General features: G+C 36.6%; 1 protein-coding gene across 2 annotated transcripts; it reads right to left on the bottom strand.

Moving 5' to 3' along the window:
- Positions 1 to 501: 501 nt before the first annotated feature.
- adam10a (ADAM metallopeptidase domain 10a) lies at positions 502 to 16,151 on the bottom strand. Of its 2 annotated transcripts, none has more exons than XM_020941352.2 (16): positions 15,954 to 16,151; positions 14,182 to 14,332; positions 11,760 to 11,878; positions 11,479 to 11,637; positions 10,288 to 10,388; positions 9,927 to 10,076; positions 9,746 to 9,838; positions 9,001 to 9,184; positions 7,623 to 7,786; positions 7,367 to 7,550; positions 3,477 to 3,627; positions 3,165 to 3,348; positions 2,979 to 3,090; positions 2,661 to 2,881; positions 2,432 to 2,558; positions 502 to 2,330 (listed from the first exon to the last, which is right to left on the bottom strand). In XM_020941352.2, the coding sequence occupies exons 1-16, from the start codon at positions 16,003 to 16,005 to the stop codon at positions 2,239 to 2,241; spliced, it is 2,244 nt and encodes a 747-aa protein (XP_020797011.1). In that variant the 5' UTR covers positions 16,006 to 16,151; the 3' UTR covers positions 502 to 2,238. The 2 variants fall into 2 exon arrangements, with proteins under 2 accessions (XP_020797011.1, XP_055010652.1); XM_055154677.1 differs by lacking the exon at positions 15,954 to 16,151 and adding an exon at positions 14,884 to 15,923.
- Positions 16,152 to 16,297: the final 146 nt, after the last annotated feature.

The following is a 16,297-nucleotide window of genomic DNA, read 5'->3' as shown; positions in this document are numbered from 1 at the left end:
TCCTTAATAGGCTGGATTCAGTAAAAGTGCAATTAAAAGTGTAAAAAGGAAATGATGTTATCAATGTTGTATTACATTAATATTAAAATGATACTTTTTACTGTTAAAATGTTACTGTAAATGTAAATTGATTGTATATATCATGACTGTTCCTTTTATATCATTTTAGTTCGCAACATCTTCAAAGCAACGCCTGCTTGGAGCTCTGAACATTATTGAATGTTGTAAAACGGTCAGCCCACAACGTTCAATGACCTCAAACTTATGCAAATGTTTGTTTTTTATTTTCGTTTAAATTTACTTAATGTCCCCTACTAAGAAAGAGTGTTATTAATAGACATATGGTGTTAATAACATGAAAAATTGAAAAGGCCATTTTAGATTTTGCTTTTCTGAGAGGATTTTCAATTAAATTATTCTGAATTTACATGGTAAATGTAAATTAAATAAACGGGAAATAAAAGAGGGTAGGATAAAGCTAGAGTTTAGTTCAACCATAAATATTTTGGTAAAGATTTGGTTTATTTTTTCATTCAAGTAATTGTGGTAGATCCCTGTAACTCGAGGGATTTTAAGTATAAGCAGACAGCAAAGAACAAATAAACATCCAAACAGACATGAAAATTAAAACAATAAAGACAGTAGTTAAAAGTCACAAGTTATTTTTGGATATTTGTATTACTTTTGTTCTCAGTGCAATTTTTAACACACACAACCAAGACATTCCCAAGTCTAAATTACTTAATTTTCCATGTAACTCCAGGTCGAGTAAAGACTTAGCAAAATGTCCCATTGATTAGAAACCCTGAATTAAAAGCAAAAGTAGCACCAAAAAGACAAGCTGAAAGACGGTGAGAATATAAAACGGTAGTCCATATTTCTCTTATGTCTCTCTGAGGCTCAAATACACTATTGAGCTGTCTGCATAGAATATAACTCATGTGCAATGAGCAGATGTAGAGAAACTACAGAAGCCCACTTGCTCTTATTTCTTCAACCCCTCTTCCTCCCAAATAAAATCAAACCAACTGTCTTTTGCAAGAGATAAAATCAATCAGCCACTGTTAGTTTTGACTAAAGCCACTGTCATTATAATTGCCATTAAGATTCTTAAGTAACAGTTGCCTGGCATCAGTGTAACTACCCACTCACACTGCTTTAGGTAGGCACCTTTAAAACAATGTAATTTAACACAGCATCTAGACATACCAGCACAAAAATCCAGTGTTCAGTGGCTAGGGTATAGAGGTGGTTCGCCAACAGCACACAATAATAGTATTAAATATAATTTGACAGATGCACATAAACAGCTTTTTAGAATAGCAGAAAAAGCAATACAAGTAAGACTCACTCAAGTCCACTAACAAAACAAGGTAAAAAAAAAAATCCTATTTCATAGTAGCCAACTGCCCGAAAGTTAATTTTGTCATTTTGAAAACTGTTGCACAACAGTTGCTTTTGGTTGTTGCAGTTTAAAGATTTTCATTCCAGAAAAAGGCAATACTGTTCAAAGATACTCAGTAAAATGCTCTCATTCAGTTAAGCTAAACTCTGATGTGTCAGTTGGCAATGAAGCAATGAATGTTATGTGTAAACAGAGCTAAAGAGTAAAGTAGATGCACTATGCCTTTGTGAACATGCACTTGTAATCAGCCTAGCATCTACACACATTAAACAAGCATCATTAAGTGACTCTAGAGGAACTTGAAATGTGCATGCAATCCTGTGTCTGTAAGCGCATTATAAATCCTGAGAAAGAGTTAATATGTTTTGTATATGTTAATATTAATATTTTTTAAACAAAGTTAGGATTGAAATCAAATAAAAAAATATAATTATCTTGGCAAAAAATAGTCCTTGAAGTAAAAGTCATTGTGGATTTCTGACTTCTAATCCAATATTGGTGCTGATCGTGCAACAGGTGCAAGAAAGAAGAAGACGTATGCAAAGACAAAGCAAATATTTTTCTCTCTTTCACCTCCATTTGATTAAACTAATAAAAGGAAAAAATTAAGAGCACAAAGTAACGATCAACATTGAATCTGCATATCATCTCTCCTCCTGTAAAAGTGTCTTTTTTTTTTTTTCCTATAAAAGCTGTATGAACCCCTGTTCTGTCTCCATGAACAGGCATGCTTAGTCCAAAAAAAGGTCTTTGAATTTTTACAAAAATCTTTGGAGAGAAGTGCTCTCATTGTAGGCACATAGAAAATCCAAGGCAATGATGAGGGAAGCACCTCAGCGTCTCATCTGTCCCATTTGATAGTTCTCTCTGTATTGATGAGGGCGCTGGCCTTGCTGCTGCTGTTGCCGCCTTCTTTTTAATGTACCTATTGGCAGAGGGATGACAAGTAATTTAACACTTTCAATATCCATACAAAGACAATAGATTGCTGTCCATGGACAACCAATAATAAGTTATTAACCAGACCTGGTAAAGGCTTTGGTGGGGGCAATTTGGGGTTACTGCTGGGTGTGTGCACACTGCATATTTTGATGAAGCCAGCCATAAGCATTATGAGAGCAATACCCATCAACAGGACTGCCCACCAGTGAGCCTACAGGACACAACATAAAAGCTTTATTGAATCTAATCTAATCTAATTTATTACTGTAATCAGCACACACAAGTCTGTTATACTCTTTGGTATGTCACTCACCACAATCCACTCTGCAATATTCTCATAGAGTTGTGCATTGAAGATTGCTTTCTTGAGCCTTGCCAACGGTCCATCTGCATCAACTAGACGACATCTCATGAAGACATCACAATAGCCCTTATAGTCGTTGCAGGGAGAGCCAGGCTGCAGTGTTTTGGTATTTTTGTGAAAAAACTTTTCCCATCTCTCTGAGCCTGTACTGGCACAGGTGCTTGGGGTTGCTGAGGACAGGGAGGGAAAGAGAAGACATAATTGCAACTGCTTAAATATAACAGGAGTGTTTTCTCAATGATAATGTTGTGTTGTTGGATCTCTCACTTCTCTCCATGCAGCAAACATGGCAAAGTTCAGCAGCTTCGTCCTTTCCATCCTGACTGGCACAAGTGCACATCTCTAGTCCATACTTTTCACAAATAGAGCCTGAACAGACCTGGTACAAGCAGAAGTGTTGTTTAGACCACATGCTGTGCCCTCTGACGGATATGTGGTATAACCAGTTCTTACTCCATTGAGGCAGACTTGTGTTTCAGAATTGCATGAGGTGAAGTTGGCCTTTGGTTCTGAGGTAGGACACAGAGCTGTGGCTCCATTGCACATTCCCATTTGTGCACATTCAGACTCATGTCTACAACTGGCACTTGAGTCTTTGTATGTACATTGTTCAGTGCAACAAGGGCCTTGACTGGGACTATAAAAGAGCATCAACCATAACTCACGATACATACAGCATAACAAGAAAGAAATAAACAATATATTCCAATCAGATCTAATATTCAACTATAACTTATAAAATGAAGAGAATTAAAGGGGTCCTACCTGCAGAGTTTCTCTGGTTGCAATTTGCAGCGTTTGCCCTCTTCTTCATTTGCACTATAGCAGCAAATGTCTTTACACTGGTCGCTGTAGCCACAGTCACATTCTTCTCCTGCCTCCACAAGTCCATTTCCACAGATTGGCTCACCAGAAACTGTAAACAAACAAACTAAACTGAACCGACCTCTTTGGAAAGCAATGCTTAAAAAGAAGCTGTATGTAAATTTTAAATACCATAAACAAAACCTGTGTCCCCAGATATGAGGTAGATAGGTAGGTATGTGCAAATCAAATACAGCTTTTAGTGAAAACAATTTAAAAGCTAATATATTCATAATAACAAAACAATGGACTCGATATCCCATTTATTTATGTTATAATTTGGATAATTTTATAATTTTGGACTATAATACATTCAGAATCCTCACTACCTAAACACCAGCACCAGCAACCAATCATTAATCAGTGCCTCTGCTACTGCGATATATGATGTCCATATATGTGTTCTGTCTCTGTAGGTTAAGGCATTGGCAACCTAGGTTCAGTTGTTGCCAGTTCCTTTAACAATGCTAAACATTATTTTCTCGTTCTTCACACCGGACTCTTGGTGGTGTGACACCCGGTAATCTCCGGCCGCTGAGCCGGGTAGCTCCAGCGGCTAATGGACCTGCGGCCTCGGTGAAATGCGCTCTTCTGAATGTGAGATCGGTCGTGAATAAGACATTTATCCTGCAAGAGTTCTTCACGTCGCATTCTCTGGATTTAATGTTTTTAACTGAAACGTGGATTAACACCGGTGAGTCTGCCGCCTTTTCAGAGCTTTTACCTCCTGATTGTACTTTTATTAATGCACCAAGAATGACTGGCCGTGGAGGAGGTATAGCTACTGTTTTAAAGAACTGTTTTTATCACAGAATCTTATCACTGGTGTCCTTTTCCTCATTCAAACTGAGCTGCTTTGAATTGCGTCAGACTGATCCAGTGTTGTGCGCTGTCGTTTATAGACCACCTAAGCACAATAAGGATTTTATCAAAGACTTTTCAGATTTTATGGCTTTTATGTTGACTCATTATGACAGGATTTTAATTGTCGGTGATTTTAATGTGCATGTCTGCTGTCCTTCAAAGCCCATGGCCAGAGAGTTTTTAGATTTAGTTGACTCTTTTAATTTGACACAATATGTCACTGGCTCTACGCAGACGCATAGACACACTTTAGACCTGGTTTTATCCTACGGCTTCCCGGTTGACAGTGTTGCTGTTGGGAATGCAGTTTTCTCTGACCACAATCCTGTCATGTTTGATTTTAACTTGGACAGTGGCGTGATGCTACCTGCTCCTTTGCGCAAAACTCGCGTTATTAAGTCCGATACAGCGGCCGCTTTTACTCCTCTTTTTGCGGCGTCTGCTCTCACCCTAGCTCCTGCATACACAGACACGGAGCATTTAATGAATGTATTTATGTCCCTTTGTACCAGCGTTTTAAACATTGTAGCTCCTTTGAAAGCCATGCGCCCAAAACCCAGACCAGAGCCATGGCTTAACGACACTACACGCGCAGCACGGCGGGAGTGCCGTAGAACGGAGCGCAGGTGGAAAAGGGACGGATTGGAGGTGTCTCATCAAATTCTTCAAAGCAGCTGGAAGAATTACCAGAGTATTGTTAAAACTGAAAAGAGTAAATTTTTATCAGATCTGATTTTAAGTAAAGTTAATCAACCTTGTGTTCTTTTTAAAACAATCAATTCTGTTCTTAATCCTAGTCCATCCACTACACTGGAAATGACACGGGAAACATGTGAAAAATTCCTCTCCTTTTTTAATGAGAAGGTTGCCGTTATCAGAGCCAACATAACTACACTACCCTGTTCTAATGTTGCCATGACTCAGTGTTTAGATGTTTTTAGTAAGTTTGAGCCGGTGTCACTGTCTGTAATCACAGGGATTGTTAAAAAGCTTAAGCCATCGTCCTGTCCCACAGACCCAGTCCCACCTCGCCTCTTTAAGGAGGTTTGGGACACTATTGGCAACTTGGTCACAGACATTATTAACAGTAGTTTGTCTTCTGGCACTGTGCCCTCTTTTTGTAAGAAAGCTGTGGTTGAGCCATTGATTAAAAAACCAGGTCTTGATCCCACAATTTTATCGAACTATCGACCAATTTCCAAACTTCCCTTCATGTCAAAAATCCTGTAGAAAACTGTTATTTCACAGCTGCAGCCTTTTTTAGATGTAAATGGAATTCTAGACACTTTTCAGTCAGGCTACAAGGCGTTTCACAGCACTGAGTCTGCACTTTTAAAGGTTTTTAATGACCTGTTTTTAATAACTGATGCTGGTGATTCTGCCATTTTAGTGCTTTTAGACCTGACTGCTGCTTTTGACACAGTTGACCATGCAACTCTTTAAAACGCCTTGAAGAATGTGTGGGTGCCAGGGGGACCGCCCTGGAATGGTTTAGGTCGTACCTCTCTGGGCGGTCCTTCGTTGTAAGGCTGGGGGACTCCACCTCGTCATCCACCCCTCTTCTTAGTGGAGTCCCCCAGGGTTCAATCCTGGGGCCTATGCTTTTTGCACTTTATCTGCTCCCTCTTGGAGAAATTTTTAGAAGACATGGCCTGTCTTATCATTTTTATGCAGATGATTGCCAAATTTATTTACCCATTGGCAAAAAGGATCACTGCCCCCTGACACCCCTGCTCGACTGTCTATCGGACGTCAAGGCGTGGTTGGCCCAAAACTTTTTGAAACTCAATGAAGATAAGACTGAGGTGATACTGTTTGGGGCCAACAGTTCCCTCACTAATGTGGGATTCCTCAAAAATCATGTTCGTCCCACGGTCACCAACCTTGGCGTCATCTTAGACAGTGATTTTAAATTTGATAAACAGATTAATAATGTTTTAAAATCAAGTTTTTATCATTTGCGGCTTTTATCTAAAGTTAAACCTTTTTTATCTTTTAAACTATTTGAACAAGTTATGCACGCTTTTATTTCATCACGCCTGGACTACTGTAATGCACTTTATTCCGGCATTTCGCAAAACGCACTTTACCGACTACAGTTAGTCCAAAATTCTGCAGAGCACATCACCCCAATCCTTGCATCTTTGCACTGGCTTCCTGTTAATTTTAGAATTGATTTTAAGATTTTATTGTTTGTTTTTAAAGCTTTGAATGGACTGGCTCCACAGTACGTCTCGGACCTCATCCAAATTTATCCCCCTGCGCGCGCTCTGAGGTCCGAGGTCCAGCTCCAGCTCAGGGTGCCTAAGACGAGACTTAAAACCAGAGGGGACAGGGCTTTCTCTGTTGTCAGCCCTAAACTCTGGAACGATCTGCCGCTTCACGTTCGAGCAGCACCCACAGTGGAGAGTTTTAAATCTCGTCTGAAGACCCACTTTTATTCTCTGGCTTTTAACACCGCGTGAGTTGTGTGGTCCTCTGTGTCTTTTATTTATTTTTATGTGTTTTTATTGGTTTTACTGATTTAATTTATTTATTGGTTTATTTATTTCTATTCTATGATATAGTTTTATTTTTATTTTACTGGTTTTATATTATTTTACTAGTTTTATTACTTTAAGACTAGTATTATTTTAGTAATTTACTTTATCATCTTATTGTTGTTATTTTTTATGTATTTGTGCAGCACTTTGGAAACAGTTTGTTTGTGAAATGTGCTATATAAATAAAGTGGATTGGATTGGATTGGATTATTTCCACATGCCAATAATCATCATTAGTCTCTTTTGAGTGTTTAAGTTGCTCTAGAACCTTTCCAACCACCACCAATTACTCACGCGCCACATCAACTATTTTTCAGACTGAACCACAAACTTTCCAGTAATAAAGACCACCACTTAATTGCCACAGAAAATATATCCACTTACCAACAAAGCACTCATCCTTCTTCTTCAGCAGAACTGCGCTGATATTACGGATGCTACAGATGGAGAACTTGTTATTGTTGAGTTTGTCCCCAGATGTGGCCCTAGCGTACATGATGTAGTTGCCTCGCTCCTTCTCATTCTGTAGCTTGGATTCTCCAGGGGTGCAATCTATTCCAGAATCATGCTGTAAAAATATTAGCATAGGAACTGATGAGGTAAATATAAGGTCAAAAGTCAAAGATGTTTTGTTACATACAGGTGATCCAAAGTTGTGTCCAACTTCATGAGCAAAAGTAATGTGAGACACTTTGGGAGGGACATGGGAAGCATAGTTCTGCACAGTGATAATACCGGTGTTCAGAGATTTCTTTTTCCCATCTGAGTACAGCCTGTTTTTCTCACAGATACCCCCCGAACTGCCTGTGGGTTGAAAAGAGAATATATACACTATTATGGCAATGCAGATATTATATATATATATATATATATATATATATATATATATATATATATATATATATATTATATATATATATATATATATATATATATATATATATATATATATATATAAAATCTCAAAATGACATTTAAGAATAGTAGCACATACTTTGTGTATTTAATAGCGCAAGTATTGTTAGTAGCCTACAAACATGGAGACAACACCCAGATTTAGAAACCTGAGACATAGCACTGTACAACAATGAACAGCATTTTTTTCAGTGCATTACAATAACTGAAGTGTTTATGTATGGCTTCATTTAAAATAGATTAGATGAAAGAAGATAACTAACATTACCAGACACCAATTTCTCACTAAATCTGTATGGATTTTTTCATAGAAGAGCATTAATATTTAGCTGTAATTGATTGTCTTCCTCACTGGCAGTCCTATAAAAACATTTTATTTCAAGTTTTAAGAGCATATCCATATATCTTTTATTTAAATATAATAGTATGTATTGGTGTTTGATAAATATCCAGTGACACTATAAAATCCTTTTGAAGAAGCATATCTTTAAAAGCACATCTTCTAAGCTATGAGCTATAAATTAAATATCGTATGAGCTAATTACACTACTAGTCACGTTTGGAGACACCTCCTCAGTCAACGTTTCTTTTTTTTCTTTATGTTTACTACTTTCTACCTGTAATATACATACGGAAGACATCAATTATATGATGCATAAATAGAATTATGTAGAAAAGGAAGAAGTAAAATAAGTCAACTAAATATTTTTTTACATATTATATTTAAAACCTGAAGTAGCCACCCTTTGCTTTGTCAACAGTGCTGCAAACCTTTAGCCTTCTCTCAATGATTTTTATGATGAAGTCTCCTGAAATGGTTTTCACTTCAAGCTGTAACATGTCATGGGCAAGAACTGGCAAGAGTATAAATCAGTGATCAAAGCAAAGGGTGGCTTTTTTTTTTTTTTTTTTATAATTCATTAATTCATTATAGTTTATTTATTGTTTGCTACATTCCATATGTGTTCATTCATAGTTTTGATGCCTTCAGTGAGAATCTATAATGTAAATCATAATGAAAACAAAATGAGAAACATAAGTGAGTCCAAACTTTTGACAGGTAGAGTGTCAAGAAAAAGAAAGACGTTAAATTATATACTAACCTGAGGGGGCGCCCACCCAAGCTAGACCTAGCACTCCATCATCAAAGTCCCTGTCCGTGAAGACATATGCCAAACAGTAGTCATCATGGTTTTGCTCTGAGTTAAGCTCCAAAAACTTCTCCACTCCAATGTTAGCAAAGCGAAAGGGATTAGTTTTGTCTTTTTCATCATCTGTAGTATTTATCTGAAAATCACAAAAGAAAAGTGAAACAATACATTACATTTTTAAAGCGACATAACAATAAGAAGAATTGATTAAGTCCCCAAGCAGCTTTGTACTCCTTAAATCCCACTATAACCCGCACTGACACACAATTATGGTCCAAAACAGTATTATAGTGAGACACAACCTTTGCACTGTATCTGCAGAGTCTCATCAGGAAACGCTTAGATGGTGCAACACACATTGAAAGGAAAGACAATAAGGTCTCAGGCCTATAGTTGTAGCAGTAAACCATTGCATCATTTGAATGTGAAATATGACAGTGCTAAGTTGTAATATTGTTCAGCCCAGTGTTCTGTAATGCTCTGATGTTATCTGAGAGAAATATTGCAGATGGGTAATAATGCACATGCACCACTGTAGGAGACTTTCTAAATATTTCACCAATAACTTTAATGGGCCACAGAGTTATTATTATACAAAGTAAATTTCTTAATTACCAAAGCCCAACACACACCATGCTCTTAAGAAGATGACAAACTTAAATAAGTGGTTTTAAGTAACTGGTGACATTATACTCACCCTAATCCTTTTAACCATGAAGCTAATATTTCTAATGCCCATGAAGTCTGTGGCCTGGTAAATTGAATCAATAGCTTTGACATGGCTGGAGATCTGTGGGAGAAAAAGTATAAACAAAATTTAGTTTTCATATTTTATACTTGTATCTACAACTTTGCATAAGTATGCCATTGCATGTAACCTGAGCAATCACAGCCTCTCTTGTGCCATAGTATTTGAAGAACAAGTGGTCTGTTTGGATAAAGAGCTGGCAGGTGTTTTTGTCTTGTCCAGTTGCCCTCTTTGTTCTGAAAATGACAGGGCCATAGCCACTTTCTGCTGAGTTCTCATTCTGTCAAAAACAAGTAAATTAGGTATCAAAATTTAGTCAGAAAATAAACTGACAGTGCCCACAATAAATGACAATCAAGGTTGAGTTTTGCCAACTAAAAATATTGACTTTGTCAGTGAACACTGACACTAGATGTGTGGATTTAGTGTGGCATATCCATTATATTTATTCATGTTATATTAGAGATAAGGTGTTGGAATGATGCACATACTTTGACTGGCTCCTTTACAGCTGATGCCTGATACTTCTTCATCCTCTCGAAGACAGAGTGATCCGCACAACCGCCCTCTGAGCCATACTTATGTGGATAATCTGTCAGATAAGAACAGACCGAGAATCTGGTTGAATACTCAACTAAAAACTGTAGACTGTTGTTACCTACTGTTGAGGTGTGACCTTTTAGAAATAAATGAATTATTTCCTGGTATCCTCAAGCAATTTTGTTGTGTTTTAGCTAAGGGCAACATTCACAATTGTTCTGGTTTAGCCAAGTTTAGTCTTGGTGTAGAAGTGGTTTGGTCCAGTTTTAGTCCTGGTTTAGTCCTGGTATAGTTATGGGTTTAGTTCCAATTTTGGCATGTCACTGTGTTAGTATTGCTATATATACGAATCTTGGGTTTCTATGCATTGAAATTTGTAGATAACCCTGTTCAGGGGTGACCACACCCTGAAATACACACTGCAGAATTCCTTTACACTGAACATGAAGCCATGAGCCATGAACAGACGCTCTTAGTTTACAGCATAATGATAGAAATCAATGTGTTAAAGCAAGTTCCTATGGGTAAACTGTTAAGGAAAAAAGTGTCTAAATGGTTAATATATATTTTTCTGTGTACAATGGTAACTTCTTTTTAAATTAGACTTAAGTATTTTGAGTGCCAATCTCCAGCAGTGGACAAAATTCTGGATAAAAATGCAATGTTGTATTTGTCAGTACAAACTAACTTGAAAAATGTCCAAACAGACCCTATGTCCTTGCATTGATTTTGCAGAATAGGCACTCTCTGTTCTGTTTCTATATTCCATATCATTGAAATGATACTAGATATGGATAGCTGAAAGAACAAAGGAAGAAAAGGCAATAACAACATTACTGTGACTGATCCTTTTCAGTAACAAATCATGGGAGATTACACTTGTTACCATGGTCACACAATACACACATCTGAAAAAAACAGTCAACTTTTTAATGGTCTCAAAAAAAATTGTCTGCTGCATTTTCTGGAGCATCCTCTGTGCTGCTTGGGTGTTTTTTCAACATAAAAGGAAAAAAATATATAACTGGAGCTGCTGTACAGTTTCTCGTCCAAAGGTATATAAGGTATTATATTATAGAGGTATTATAGAAGTGTTATAGAACTACTGTTGATGCAATGTCTTTAAAGACATTCATACTCACCAATGTCGTCTTCATGATAGATGACAGAGTGAAAGTTTGCATTGGTGTTCTTTAGATATCGCTCTGCTGGTTCAACATAATATGTTCCTTGGTGGGTTTTAATGAATCCTTCAAATCGGCCATTAACCACTGACCCATGGGTTAATGTGTCCTTTTCACCTGAAACACAAAGCCTTACAAAATAAAAGCAAAACAGTACATCCACCTATAGCAGAGCAGAACATACATCAATAAATATCAAATGGATTTTGTTCTAATTGTGGAGAGAAAGCCAGACTTACCAAATATGTGTCCACTGTAGATGTGTGAGGTATCGACCGGTACCTCAACCCCAGAAACCTCAACTTTAAGATCTGGATGAAATACACTTGTATCCCTTTTCATTCGCAGGTTAAATTGCCTATTAAAGAAGACAACATAAAGTAGTATAAAAAAGAAAATATTTTAATTAAATTGAACTGCATGACTCTTTCCCTTTTGGGAACTTATTACAAAGTAATTCTCTTAATACTAATCAAACCTTTATCTTTTTTTGCTAATGTATTATATTATGTGAATTTCCAAAAGCATCAAGAGTTTGGGTGAAAAATGAATCAAATGCTCAATCACATGGCATCGTATCTGGTGTGAGGCTTTCCACATGACAAAACAGAAGGTTATATAAGAATAAAGTACAGACCTTCAATTGTTAGCAAACTTCAGTTCAAAATTGGCAACATAAAGGTAGAATAACACAACAAATAAAAACAATTAAAAATGGCTTTTAATATTACTTTGCTGAACATTAACAAAACAGACTTTTAATCAGAGCCTTTAATGAAACAATGTCAAAGTCCTCCAAAGTCTGAACTCTGCTCCAAACCACATGCTTTTACAAACAGGGTTCTTAAATAAAAAGACCCAAATAAACAGGCAACTAGAATTGACTGAATCTCAACCAAATTTTAATCGAGTATAATTCCACATCCCCATAGGAAGGTTTTCTGTGATACTAGAGCTGGTGGTAGAAGGTCCACTAACCATCAACAATGACCTCCAGCTGACCACTGGTGAGAGTGTGTTTGCCAAACAATGAAATTCACGAGTATCTCAGAGGGCCCAATGTCCTCTAGTGGCCCCTAACCTGGGAGTGAGGCTGGAGATTTGCTCCCTGAACTAAGTGATAAGCGATAATAACCAGTTGGTTATTTGTTTTAATTTCACCTGCAATATCACCTGCAATATCAGAATGTTAATCACTTTTAACATCTGACTTACTTTTTAAAACCCTTAATGAGCTGGCTCCTAAGTACAAAACTAGTGCCCCCATATGAGTCAGTGGAACTTTTTGTCTGACAATACACTGAATGTTACTGATGATACATCTCTGTGCTCCTGTGGCATTTTATGATGTGTCTCTATATGCAAAATGCACACATATGGCAAATATAAACAGGCAAGTGGGCAATCAAGCAGAAAATTTACCTTGCAAAATAATTTCCCATCCCTAGTAACAAGTTTTTGTGTACAATGCAATTTAAGTTATTAATAAATATTATAAAGCAAAGATGTGATGTATGCAAAAGTTACATGAACAGTGTCTGATATAGTTAGCATACAGGAAAGAGTGTAGACACAGGAAGCTGTTTGACAGGTTACCTACATACAATATTCACAACATTCAATTTGCTTATTTCTATGATACACACGCTACGATCACTGCAATCATCTAAGCAAGATATATTTGGCTTTTGTCTGATTCGTACCAGTCAAAAGATTAGACACAATTTTTAATGTATTATTGTTCTTAATTTCCATGATTAATTCCATTGTAGATTCTTACTGAAAGCATCAAAACCATGAATAAGCAGATGTGGAATGTAGCAAATAACAAATAAACTCTAAGCTTGTTTTATATTTAAAAAATAATAATAAATTGCCACCATTTGCCATGACCCTGGTTTGCACATTCAACATTTATTGCTACCTAAGAGGCACACCTGAGAAGTGAAAACCATTTCAGGAAATCTCATCTCCATAATTCCATATATCTTGCATCATATGTTTGAAGTCTTCCATAAGTATCTAAATTGTAGAAACATTGACTGAGAGGGTGTGTCCAAATTTTTGATTGGTAGAGTTGTCTATAATGTGGATCATTAGTTAATTTATTTTATAATTCATTTTATTTAAACTGCAATATTGATTTAAAACTTAATAAAACAGTGCCACATAATGCTGAGCCTTACTGACGACGTAGCATAGCTACAGTTCACAGTAATGGGAAGAGAACTTTTTTCTTAGTTTGAGCCAAAATGACATGCGATAGGTCTGTCACAATAAATACTATATAGACTTATTGTTCAATACATGTTAGATGAAACAATCATTTTTGAGGGTCAAATTTCAGTACTATTATAAAATTTGAGCTGTAGAAGATTGAATTATTAACTTCTATGATTCATTATATAAACAAACTAACTACTTACGTGTAGTATAACTGCTACTTAAGCATTATTATTTATTATTAATGTTTTTAACAGTATTGTACATTTTGAATACTTTTTTTGTGGATAACTCTGCTCTGTGCTTTGTGACAGGCCTATTATGCAATTCTGCTCAATGCAACATGTATCACACACACTATCACTGTTTTGAAAAAATAAATAAATAATTTAAGTAAGCACAGAACAGCTGGAGTGTTTGTAAGTGTTTGTCACTGACCGTCCGTGGGCTTGGAAGTCCAGCTGGAGGATGTGGTCTTGCATTGATACTGCCCGCTTTGCTCTTTGGTGACTGTTGTGAAGTACTTCTGTGTCATATGATAAACCTTCATAATGGCGAATGTAACTGTTCAAAGGGTTGCCAAAATGTCCTAAAAACAGAAAAACATAATCAGAATAGGTTCTATTGTTTTTGTCAGTGGATATAATTCACAAACTAGGAACTTGCTTATATGTTATGCTGCAATGAAACAAAGAATAATAACAGAAATTATGATAAAATAAAAATAAGAACGTGCATTAAAGTAAGGTAAACAAAAATAGACAGTAATAATATTGTATGGTGCAGCTTATCGTGAGACTGTGATTCCCAGCCCTATAGAAGCTAGGTGATGAGAAACTGATGTTGAACAGATGCATTGAGCCGACATGACTACAGAGTTAATCCCACTGGCCTGTTCCCTCACCACTCCTTTTGTTCACTGGACAAAGACAAAATGTGTATGAATTAAAGCACAAGTGTGGGGCACATGATCTGAATCAGGTGCCTCCCTGGACCACACCATGGGATTGTGAACACATTACATTATTCTAAATTCTTGAATAATGTTCTTACATACTTACAGACACTACAATAATACATCTTAAATGTGTTCCATACATACAAATTATGTTTAAAAATAAATAACAACAAAAAAGTCACCTCCACTATTGCTAAACTGCTGAAGGTAGGACTGGGAGTCAGAGCCCCCCCTGAGTGAGGCAGCACAAGGCGAGTAGCAACTTGCCCGTGAATTCAGAGAGAAAGATCCAATAAGCCTCTTACTTCCCTGTATACAACTGGATTTGAAAACAACAGCACAAAGAAATAACATTTACAAGCATTTCAAATATCAGGCTGAGAACAGCACTTGATCAATCTCACTCCTTAGAAGTTACTGTAAGTGCTCATATACTAATTATGCATAAAACAAATCTTCACAATGACAATAAGCAAAAGACCCAAGACATCAGGCATTTTGTGAATATGAGTTAACTGCAATGAAAGATGAAACATGTAACAATAAACCAATGAACTGCTTATTACAAAGTTTTGCTAATTTTCACGAAAAAAACAATTTGTGAAAGTCTTTTGGGCTTCTTGAAACAAACTTCTGGGAAAACAGGATAGGACCATTTAAGTGGATGGACAAACAAAATGTTTATCCCCAAATATTGTAGAAAAAAAATCCTTTGTGTTGTTATGTATCGGTACAAGAGGATGTTGTCATGTTTAAATAATTGTTCTAGGTTATAAAATGAAAATGAAAAGATGGTAGGCCTACATTACGTCTACCCACTCCTTTAAAACATTATAAACCTGACATGTAGCTAATTAACGCCATTTCATTTTTAATTTGAAACTCGACTACTTCAAACCAAATAAAGTCAAGGCAGACACAACACCCACGTCTTCACAGAAACTTGATCCAACTTTCTTGTCTTTTTAAACATGTTAATGTCGCTGTTGCTCCGTTGGTTGTAAATCATGTAAGTGTTACTATAACGTTACATATGGTGCACATACAAACATAACTTTTGACTTTCTAGACTAGTCTCTGCTCATAGATACTTTAACCACAACTGTCACACAAGCTGTCACAGATCCATGTCTAAAGCGGACGGTAAAATTAGCAAGCTAGCTAGCAAGTTTCATCACTACTGCTTGATCCGATTAGCGACGAACCAGTGAACACTTTCCTTAGATGATCAGTAACAATATAATAATCTTACCTGTAATGTCGTGAAAGCAACAAAACATCAAAAGGAGTTGAACAAATGTCATATCGGAACTCTATGCGTCAAATAAACTATCCAGGCTACAAACACAGACTGTTTCTTGTTTCGTTTTGTTACACTTAAAGGTATAGTACTAGCTAGTAGTCGCCCTTCCTCGTTTGCTGACTGCCTCCCATCACAAACACCGGCACGCACACAGCCCTCCTTCCTTCCGCCTTTTGCTAAAAGACCAATGGTTCAGACACACCCATACACTATGCCTAAACCTTTATTTACAACGATAATGTTAAAGCGATCTCTTCTCTTTTCACATGATTATTTCACAATTGTAAGGTTTT

Source organism: Boleophthalmus pectinirostris, unplaced genomic scaffold (assembly GCF_026225935.1).
Source record: "Boleophthalmus pectinirostris isolate CB_2022bp ecotype Guang Dong unplaced genomic scaffold, ASM2622593v1 HiC_scaffold_19, whole genome shotgun sequence".
Lineage (NCBI taxonomy): Eukaryota > Metazoa > Chordata > Actinopteri > Gobiiformes > Gobiidae > Boleophthalmus > Boleophthalmus pectinirostris.
Note: the sequence above shows the minus strand (reverse complement) of the source record. Positions and strands in the feature narration are given on the sequence as shown.